The sequence below is a fragment of the Anarrhichthys ocellatus genome, unplaced genomic scaffold (genome assembly GCF_004355925.1).
Source record: "Anarrhichthys ocellatus isolate YVR2014 unplaced genomic scaffold, GSC_Weel_1.0 scaffold33, whole genome shotgun sequence".
Taxonomy (NCBI): Eukaryota; Metazoa; Chordata; class Actinopteri; order Perciformes; family Anarhichadidae; genus Anarrhichthys; species Anarrhichthys ocellatus.
In genome coordinates this window covers 3,119,493-3,129,918 of record NW_022280063.1, presented here as the reverse complement: position 1 = coordinate 3,129,918, position 10,426 = coordinate 3,119,493, and the positions used below count along the sequence as shown (strand labels likewise).

At 41.7% G+C, this 10,426-nt stretch overlaps 3 protein-coding genes across 4 annotated transcripts in view; 1 reads left to right on the top strand and 2 right to left on the bottom strand.

The window, feature by feature from the left end:
• The window catches only part of LOC116393487 (dynamin-1-like protein), an 11,882-nt gene extending 4,156 nt beyond the window's left edge, over positions 1-7,726 (bottom strand). For both annotated transcript variants that reach the window (XM_031865853.1, XM_031865854.1), the window contains exons 1-14: positions 7,534-7,726; positions 7,047-7,188; positions 6,480-6,526; positions 6,319-6,390; positions 4,552-4,638; positions 4,036-4,198; positions 3,762-3,882; positions 3,212-3,343; positions 2,567-2,773; positions 2,233-2,353; positions 1,901-2,056; positions 1,723-1,812; positions 1,491-1,583; positions 319-372 (exon numbers count right to left, since the gene is read on the bottom strand). In XM_031865853.1, the coding sequence (XP_031721713.1) occupies positions 319-372; positions 1,491-1,583; positions 1,723-1,812; positions 1,901-2,056; positions 2,233-2,353; positions 2,567-2,773; positions 3,212-3,343; positions 3,762-3,882; positions 4,036-4,198; positions 4,552-4,638; positions 6,319-6,390; positions 6,480-6,526; positions 7,047-7,188; positions 7,534-7,635 (1,587 nt within the window). In that variant the 5' untranslated portion in view covers positions 7,636-7,726. The remainder of the gene's footprint in view (positions 1-318; positions 373-1,490; positions 1,584-1,722; positions 1,813-1,900; positions 2,057-2,232; positions 2,354-2,566; positions 2,774-3,211; positions 3,344-3,761; positions 3,883-4,035; positions 4,199-4,551; positions 4,639-6,318; positions 6,391-6,479; positions 6,527-7,046; positions 7,189-7,533) is intronic.
• A 148-nt stretch (positions 7,727-7,874) lies between these two features.
• stmp1 (short transmembrane mitochondrial protein 1) lies at positions 7,875-9,138 on the top strand. The gene is made up of 3 exons (XM_031865844.1): positions 7,875-8,029; positions 8,327-8,380; positions 8,554-9,138. The coding sequence occupies exons 1-3, from the start codon at positions 8,015-8,017 to the stop codon at positions 8,623-8,625; spliced, it is 141 nt and encodes a 46-aa protein (XP_031721704.1). The 5' UTR covers positions 7,875-8,014; the 3' UTR covers positions 8,626-9,138.
• Positions 9,139-9,392: 254 nt separating this feature from the next.
• smkr1 (small lysine rich protein 1) overlaps positions 9,393-10,426 on the bottom strand; it is a gene marked incomplete at its 3' end in the record, with an annotated part of 3,254 nt that continues 2,220 nt past the window's right edge. The window contains exon 3 of the mRNA XM_031865608.1: positions 9,393-9,525. Coding sequence (XP_031721468.1) covers positions 9,393-9,525 — 133 coding nt within the window. The remainder of the gene's footprint in view (positions 9,526-10,426) is intronic.

Here is a 10,426-nt window from a genome sequence, read left to right as displayed (position 1 = left end):
AGAGAGAGAGAGAGAGAGAGAGAGAGAGAGAGAGAGAGAGAGAGAGAAAAAAGCACTGAGAAGAAATGTGGAAAGACGGTTGGCAGTTGAAAGTCATTTGAGGTGAGGAGAGGAGACTTTCTGAGAGGAGATGTGGGATAAAATTCCTCAATGGAAACTATCCGAGGCATTCGGTTCACAGACCCTCATCCTGTAGTGCCATGAACGATTAACACTGCACAAGTCCCCTTTATACGACCGGGGACTCTGCAGACTGCAACCAAACGTTAGAACACATGAGCTGCTGTGTTATATTTTAAAATAAGCTTGTTGTTTTACCTTGTCCCTGGGCACTGCAGAGGGCAGCTCTCTCATTCGGTTTCTCCTTTCCTCCTTCAAACACACAAGAACACACGCTGGTTAAAGAATAGTTTTCATTATAAAAAAACTTGAACACATCTTAGGGAAGTATGTCACTGAAAGACTCAAAATGAAGGAAGTTATCCTACTTGTTCAATAAATGTTCTACCGACTATTATGCTCATTAAACATAAATGGTATCATGTCACAGTGTAAATTATTTTCTGTGTAATATATACAAATCCCACCTGGAAGTTTTCAACAGATTAATGATCTCATAAATAACAATAATGCAATTTAAATAAAGATGACATTCCGGTGGAAACAAAAAGGGCATAATAATTTAAATCCTTTCGGAAACTAAATACCCAACTGTGAACTTTAATACCTACTGAATAATTTATAGCATTGAAATATTAACTGTTTATATTGATGTGGTTTAGTTTCCCCCTTTTTAAAAAATTCCAGAAGGTAAATTCAAGAGTCAAATATTTGAAAAAAGTTGCTCAAATTCAATTGGTTCATTTCTGATCTAAACATTTTAAAAGTCAGACACCAAAATGTGAGATTAAATATTAAAATTGGAACAATCAGGCTACAAAAGACAATTTGTCAGTCACGTGATCCAAGTGTGTAATCTGCTTTCCTGTCAATACAAGAGAAAGCCAGAGCTTCATGTTTGAGCTTTTCCAAGTTCCTTTTGTTGACTTTTTAGGTTCTCCTGCAGTGCCAGTTGTAAAGCTGCCTGTTCAGAGGGGGCTGACTGTTGGGCCTGTGGTGTTGCTGCTTGCAGCTTTCTGGAGAACCGCTCAAACAAACAACTTCATTCTCAACACTGCAAAACTTGAAACCTCGTACAAAGGACGGATATTAACCTACAGTATTTCAAACTGGTATTAAATGTTGAATATTTCACTGCTATAATATCAGCTGGGTTCAAATTGAAATATTAGTTTATCATTAATAAGGTATTCAGCTTTTATTTGCTTCCATATATTCTGATTAAAAAGCATTTAACGATTTTTAAATACCTAAAATATGAATTTATAATCTCAGGCTGACAGGTAAGCAATGTCAGGTTTGCGCCTCTCCTCTCTTTATTCTGCCAGAAAAAGTTATGTATTTCATAGTATGCAGTTATGAGTACAGACCTCTATATTGTTATTCATGACCCCACAGGCGTCTGCAAAGTCTGGGTGTTTGGTGTTGATGTAGGCCAGCTCTATTGCAACCAAGTTATGCACCTGAAAAGAAAAAAGGACAACTTAAGTTACCAAACTAATGTTGTGCTTCAGGTTCTCATTAAACACAGCACCCTGAAAGATGATGACTGGAGGCAACAGAAGCACAAGTGCAAAAAAAGAGAGATGAACGTGATGGTACCATTTCATTGGTTACAGGCAGTCTCTTCCTCAAGAGGGAGGTGACTACTTCCACAATGGCCTCATGCAGCTTAGGGAATCTCTGCAGCTCCTGCAGGACAAAACATTATGAATATGAATGTCTGTGTGTGTGAGAGCAAAAGATCAATACGTGTGAAGATGTGAGCCTCGCTGTTTACCTGTGTGCTGTAGTTGCTGCAGTGCTGGATGATCCTCTGCATCTCCTCATGGACGAGCTCCACGCAACGCAAGCTGGGCTCCTCCAGGCGTTTCACCTGCTTCTTCACCAACAGCTCGAAGGAAACCTCGGGCACAAACAGGGACGGACGCGGGCCCTGACGCGGGGGAAGCAGGGAGCTGCAGGTTAGCAACTATTACCCAGAGCTCTGTTTTAAGTGAGCAACAAAGGCAAAATAATAGACTGTATCTCACAAAAAAAATGCTCTGTTGCTTTACAATAGCTCAGTGAAGTAACGATGTCATATTTCTGGAATGATGCAGCAGCACTCACTGTTGCGTTCCTTATGGCCGTTAGGATGTCCATGGTGCTAAGTCCTCCCAGAGAATCCACAGACTCCAATGTTCTGCCAAAGGTCTCGTGGAATATGTAACAAATTCTGGCTCCACCACACCTGAAAAATAGCAACGGGGGGATATTAGCTGTGATGTGAACTCCTGTGTGTGAGCTCCTGTCAGCTCCTCCTCCACCGAGGCTGCACGTGCCTCAAATTACAAGTTGTATGGTATTAAATGATGAAACCAATGCAGTCGTTTTGCTCATTTTCACTGCGCTGGATCAACAGCATCACCCTGTGGCCGAGCAGAGGAGAGGCTCCGGTACTCACAGTTCTGCCGTCTCAATGTATTTGGCCGTGCCCTCTATGGTGTTGCAGTATTCTGTGGCGAACTTGGTGATGAGCTGGAGCAAGGTGGCACTTTGGTCTTCCACGGGTTCACCGTAGCTGCTGAGCAGGGACTGGTACTGGGATGCCAGCACGTTGATCCGTGTCTTCAGGTTAGGGAGGCAGTCCCTGATGTGATGCATCAGTAACCTGACATTATGGAGGTGAAGGGCAGAGGGTTCTGTTTTTATGCAGATATGAGTTGGGATTTGTAAAGCTGAGCATCCATTGTTTAAATAAAAGACAATTTCTCTGATGGCTGTTATTAATAGCTTCTGACATGCTGACATAACTTCATGGGTCCTGGTTACATTCATACTTATATATGTGTCGCATCTTATTCCTTGTTCTCTCCCTGTCTTGGAAAAATTAAGAATTATCTATCTATCTATATATATATATATATGTGGTGCACATAAAGAATACTACCTAGTAAAGTAGAATGAACGTAGCTACAATGGAAGCACTCTGCACACTAATAGGCTGCAGAACCGTTTTGTACGCAAAACTGTTGATGCTTGACACAATGATTGTAAAATGGTTTACACCGATAGCACCATGAGCCTTCCATGTGTCGTTCAGGTTTACCTGTTCAGGGTTCTGGCCAGGTATTTGGTCCCGTTTCTGTTGGCAAGAGACGGATATTTCTTCTGCAGGAAGGCATGTTCGTCTCGGATGGCATCGGTCACAGACTTTTTATTGTTGATGTCCAGCTGGCTCCTAAACGTTTAAACACAATATGCCATCAATTAGTCCTGGGCACTAAAGGAGATCAAAAATAAATGCTGCTTACATTCATCAATATTACAGATCTTTTGCAGCCTAATAAACTGCATATCATGATACTGCATCCGTTTTTGTACGAATTTGTGATTTGTAAGTTATTGATGTTTGATAAAGTGAACTGAACGATGAAGGATTTAAGGCTGACAGTTTGTATAATGTCAAACATCCCACAATGTATTCCGTTATCACTGTAATCTCAAACAATAGATATCGATATACCAGCATTAAATATGTATAATAGTACACTCATCTCTATTGAGCCTCTCGTCTCCATCAGAACACACTTATCTCTGTTATGAGTGATGGATTATTTCATTATATATTCCGCAACAGTAAATGTACTTGTCCAGACCTGTTGACAACTCCGATGAGGCCTAGTTTGACCGGAATGACTCTGCCCATCAGCACGTCCATAGCATCGGTGCCGGCGTCCATCAGGTCCAGCTTGGTGACCACAGCCAGTGTCCTCCTGCCTGGTGAGTCACAATCATTTAAAAAGGTCATCACCTCTACGACAGGTACCAATCCACAGCTGTTATTCATCATCTTTGTACCAATGAGTCCAGTCGATAACGGTTGATTTACATTAAAAGAAAGAAACTTACGATAGTGTTTTGTTTTCTTACCGTCAGGGTCGACCTCCCGGGCCACCTTGAGTGCCTCCGAGGTGGCCATGTCTGTGTTAGCCGCAGTGACGGCCAGGATGATGCAGTTGGGGTTAGCGATGTGCTTCAGGATTAGATCCTTTATCTGAACCTCGATGTCAACAGGTTGATCACCCACGGGCACCTGAAGGTGTCAATACCAATTCAAAGAAGAGACTCAATTTGATTCATTAGAGACTACAGCGGGGGGATGAACTAATGAGGCTGGAATCAAAGCCTGCAGACACTTTGGCTTCGACAGCGCCGGGTTTAGAAGCATCAAGAACGAGTTACAAATTCACTTCATTCAAATACACAAAAGCATAGACCAGACAGGGAAATTAACACCAGTGACCACGCATATCTGGTACAGCGTGTTTTTTTATTCAACATTTGTACCTTTTAACAAAAATGGAGTGTTGTATAACAAATTTCCCCAGGAGTACGAGATGATCAAAGCCTTGGGGAGTAGGCAGCAGGAAGTACAGCATGCGTTACCTTAGTGATTCCAGGCAGATCTACCAGCGTGAGGTTGACAACGTTCGGAGAAAATATCTTCAGATGAATGGGATCATCGCTGATCCCCTGCAGAGGGACGAGAAAAGAATAGACATGTACGGAATAGAATAGCTCAGCTGTGTTTCACAGGAAGTGTTGAAATGTCTGTCAGTTCTGAAGATGACAATATTAGAGGCGCTATCTGAACTCTCATGGTGCCTTTTTGACACCGCTGGGTGTCTGCTATCGGCCCTGCTTGCACCCCTCGCGTTACATTCGCGCCACATAGCTGAGCACCCGGTTCTCTGAAAAAATAAATACCCAGCAATGTTTGAAAAACCCACAAAACAATCTGCCTGTTGCGCCCCAAGCTGTGTTTCCTTTCCAGGTAGCCAGCGGCTCCATCTCTGTTTGGATTAGGATGAGAAGTTACAACATGAGAAACTAGTTAATCGTGGTTTATCATGCAGAGGACTGAATAGTGTTTGATCCAGATGATTAAAAGAGCCTTTTACGAGTTTGGAAATTCCTTCAGTAAATCCATAAGTGTTTGTAAGCTTCTGAGTTTTTCAAAGATTTCCATGCATTTCATTTTTCAGAGAAATGGACGCTTAGCTCAGTGACTCAAATGTAACAATAACGTTATCAATAGGAAACTTTTTTTAAATAAAGTTACAAAGTGCTTTACAAGAAAACCTGGATAGACATATCAAGATCCAGAACTTAAGATGTAAACAAGATAGAACAATCTAAATAGTTCTGATTGTGTAGTGTAAGCTTTATTTAAACGGGGAGGGTCTCTATTATCACTGACACTTCTGATGAAACAGAGTGCTCTTAATGTAAAACCCTAACTCTGCTCAGCTCCTCAGATAACCGTGGTAATGTAAATAACCCAAAGTTTTACAAAGCTACATGGAAGCAAGTCTTTCTTATCTTTGCCCTCCTTTCAGCTTTCTAGAAGCGTCACCAAACCCTTTGGGCGCCAGGAGCCTGAAGCTACGTGCCAGAAGATGTGGGTGTGATTTTCAACTGTGGTCTCAAATTTGATAAACACACTGTATAAGCTCTGCTGGGAAACCCAGTTTCCTCAGCTCAGGGCTATCTCCAAAGTCAGTCCTTAACTCACGTCCTCAGATTTGGGGGAAAGAAGTTGTGTACGCTTTCATCTCATTGCGTCTGGATTACTGTAATTCTCTGTACATATTGTGTGCTAGTCACTAATCCTTGGTTCGCCTGCGGTTAGCCCAGAACGTGCACCTAGTTTTCTAACTGGCAAAAGAAAGAAGGAATACATTTCTCATGCACCAAACACCCATCCTTTACTGCTACAGCACTTAAAGAGTTGTGTATCTACAGTATATATGTAGCTTTGATTATGTTCTTCTCATTCGAGACATTCTAATCACTTCCACCCCCTTAATCACTTAGTCATCAAACCAAAACCTTCCGTCTATCCTACGCATCTTTGTTCAATTAGGTTGGTACTACTGAGACTGTTTCATATCATCTGAAACATCATTAGGTCCTTGGCTATCATATGTATTTTTTCAATGTTTTGTCTTAAACACCATCACTATTTTTTAAGGTCCTTGCTCAACATCTCTTAATGAGTTTTATAGGCAAACTGAATTTACTACTAGACACGCTTTGTGAGGATAATATGCATCTTAGTTTTGTTTCCCACCAGCAGCACTGCCTGTGGTGGAGACCCAAACAGTTCCTCGTTTAACAGTATAGATGAAAACCCCTCCATCCATGACTCACCTTATTATTCCCAGATAGTCGCTCTGTTTCATTTTCAATTTCTTGCCTGATTTCTTCAAAATCTGTGTAGATCTGCAAAAAGAAAAAAATTAAAAACATAAAGACAAGCAAAGGTCTACTCTAGAGTAATATTTGAATATTTTGTTTCATAAAATTCATACCTGGTTTTTTGTATGCAGGAACTTGCCCCAGTCTTCACCTTCTCTGCCTGAGAAGCATAATAAAACAGAACGGGTTACAGTTGTAGCATCGCATTCTCTAAAGGAGGAAAACACAGGTGTTAACTATTACAACCTCAAAGTCAACTACTAAAGCTAAGCAAGCACGGCTAACTTAAGGATTGATGCCTGGCGACATTTACTGGTCTGGAGAATAAAGCTGGGATCACAGGTGGGGCTTTGAGGAGGGGGGAGCAGAACTAAGAGGCTAATCCATGTTATTGAATGTGAAGACATTTGTACAATGCACCTTTTGTGAAAGCACAGTGCTTTTTTCACTCCCTGGAATCTGCAAATGATTAGAAACACAGTGACAGAGACAGAACTTTAAAACTGATGACTTTTTTCACACTGGAAACAAAAACAATGGGCCTGTTCCCTACATGTGTTTATTAGCCTAAAAGGGAAATGATGGTGATTTATATGTAAGGATCCAGCACAACATACAAACGATTGATGCAAAATCCATAGACTTGGAGTTGGAGAGATTGGAGGGATTTTGATGCTTACCACCGTCGTCATTTTTCCTCGCAGCTCCAGGATCTACATGGACCAGTTGGAGGATGAGAGGTCGCCTGGTTACGACACCAGTCCCACGGGGCAGCAGGTCCCGGCCCACCAGGCTCTCCAGCACTGAGCTCTTACCACTGCTCTAAAGACACAATACACAGATAAAGATACGAGTTAGATGAGCAATGACCGACATTCACTTTCTGATTTAACACACCAGGTCCATCTATGCCTGACATGGGACCATGCTGGATCAGGGCTACAGCCAACACAGCAAATGTGCAGCAATCGAGCACCATTTGCAGTGGGTTTTTAACAGAGCTGCATCACTAAGGCCTCGGTGAAGCCACAATTCATGTCTGACTATTCATTAGTTCTCAGCATGTTGCAAAATTTCTTCCCACAATGCTAACTCTAACTGTGCATGGTTATCTAGCTAGCATGGCAGCCGCTAAATCACAAAGTACACACAGTCAAGGCATCTTACCTGATTCCCAACTACTGCTATCTGCGGGAGCTGAATGACATCCGCTCCCACTGTGTTGAACACATCTTGCAGCTTGTTTATCACGGGGATAAGAGCCTCCATGCTCGCGGTTTATGAGGAAAATTATAAACCAAACGTTAGCTACATTCGTGGTGGAGCCAAAGTCATTCAATGTCCCACCGACGCCACCATTGCGACAACACCCACTGGCTGGACGATAGACTTTGTTTGGTGTTGGGAGTTGTAGTTCTCTAATTTGGAATAAGAAGAAGAAGCTACAGGCCAGGCTGAGGAAAAGACTACAGTACTTGTTGTCCGAAGATAACGCGATAGTCGATTGTTTTCTCGCGCATGCGTATTGTTGATGACTCGCTAGCTTCGTTAGCCAAGTAGATTGGTTGATGTCCTCCCTCCAACCTTTAACTGTCTGACTTTAAGTCAGTACATTAGTCTGCTGTTGACAATCCTTCGTTATTCCACCATGCTACAATTCCTGGTGAGTTTAATTGACGTTCTTGTGCATGACATCGACTAGGACGCTAAGAGATGTGAAACTAGACGAGCTAACCTGTTAGCATAACTTGCTTTCAAAACTCTTGACGGGGTTCATGGAAAATCTCTACTTTGACGTTTAGGAATACATCTTTAAAGCGTGTTTCACCAATCCTACAGCGAGCAGTTAAACATACCACCTAATGAAAGTACTTTAAGTTAACATGTAACTTAAGAGCTGTTACTCTATCAGAAAGGCAGACATTTTGGCCTTAAATGACAGTTGTTGTTTCTCTTCCAGGCTGGTTTTACTTTGGGGAACGTTGTGGGGATGTACCTGGCTCAGAACTATGAGGCAAGTATATCTACATTAGTTCACAGCTGCAACTAAAACCGACCTGTATAACCTTCATGGAGGTATTGGACCTATCTCAGGACTGTTGTATTAGACTACATTAGTTTTAGCAAGGTGTATCTCACAAACTGGTATCTGTGCGTCAGATTGTATTGACTGATTTTACTTTCTAGGTTCCCAACATAGCCAAGAAAATTGAGGCCTTTAAGAAAGATGTGGAGGCCAAGAAGAAGCCCCCAGAGTGAGGAAAGCCGGACCATGTCGCAAGAAGAGATGCACTCTGTAGAGAAACTTATTTATTTTACAGGGATATAATACAATGAGTGTACATTTGATAAAAGGATTGATATTATGAAATATATTTGAGAATATTAACAGTGCCTGGAACCATATTTGTTTCTTCCCTTTAGTTTTATAGGCATGTTCTCATGTGGCCTATTTTTATAAGACAAATTGTGCAAAGACTGGATTTAAAGAATGTAACAAGTGACTAATGGGATCACTTCAAGTCCAGTATCATGGCACTGTTGACTGGTGTTTTCTAGGATGCACTGTGGTGTTTTAACTTGCACATTACGTTCATATTCTCAACATTAGGTGTATATTAAGTGAACATTAAAAGAGCTTCTCTGTTGTCGCCCACAAAGTTTAAAGGTCTCCTTCACAAGCTTCAAGTGTATCAATAACTGCCAACTTTCGACACAAGTGTAAACACAACTCTGGATCATTCAGCTTACAATAAAGTTGCTGTATATGAATTTTAAAGTCTATGCGTCATGAAGTTTCACGAGCACAAGTTTGCTTTCCTGTATGGATTTGCAGAAGAAAAACAAATCTATATTGCTGTGTTGCACTGGTTCCAACAGTCAGAACTCTGTATACATGCTGTCACTACAAATGTGTCCACCAGGTGGTGCCATTTAGATATACCCATCATTTTAACCAAAATGGGGGGAAAAGTTACTTAGGTTTGGCAAAAACTATAATTTACTTTTTCTTCTTACGTTTTTTTCCCCTTTTCATTTGATTTTGGCCACCCAAAACCTCTGAACTCCAGACAGTCCACTGCATTGTGAGAAATGTAGTAGACATTCTCCACGGCTGCTGGGCTGAGAATGTCCACATCCGTCCTGGTGGATTTGGCACTAGAGCAGCCACGATGGGGCCGCGAACGCCACCTAGAGGGCCGCAAAAAACCTTCAGTTTTGCACCTGTGGGCCGCGGGTCCGCATAGGTTATCAATTGAAGACACCAGAGATATTACTGTTCTCCATGAGACGCTCAGTTACAATATAGCTTCCCACCACCTGGTGGCGGTAATGTGTCAGTCAGTTGTTTAACAAGCTACAATAAGCAGAAGAAGACCCTCAGCTAGCCACTAGCCCAGGCATGGGCAAACTACGGCCGTTGGGCTTTTTAATCCGGCCCGTCAAATATTGGTACAAAATTGTCCAAACTACAACAAAGACTAGAGCTGGGCAGTATACCGGTTTTAATTTCCCGTATGATATAAATTCTTCACACACCATTATACCGGTGCATAGCCAAAACAACTGCTGTCTGCTTTCAACAAGCAGCTAAATGTATTCTTTGCTGCTAACGCACAGCGGTCAGCGCTAGTTGTCTTATATGTATTGAGAGGGAACCCTAGTCATGGTCATAACTTTATAACACAATTAACAACCCACAACTAATGCTCTTTAACAGAAAAATACAACAGCACACAACAGTCTGTGACACATAAACAATTTGTAACACTAATAATTGTACATTTATAACATTTCACCACCGAACTGCATGCTGCTAGCACAACAGTCTGCTAACAGCTGGAGAGGCTCCAGTAACGTTACATTAAAGAACAGAACCAAGCGATGCAGGATGAACAAAGACAGACCGGAGCAGTGTTACATCAGTGTTACATCATTAAATGAATCATAAACATATGATTTAACCACTAGAGGGCAGCAGTGTTAAATCATTTAATGAGTAATAAACATTGCACGATTTAACCACTAGAGGGCAGCAGTGTTAAATCATTTAATGAAT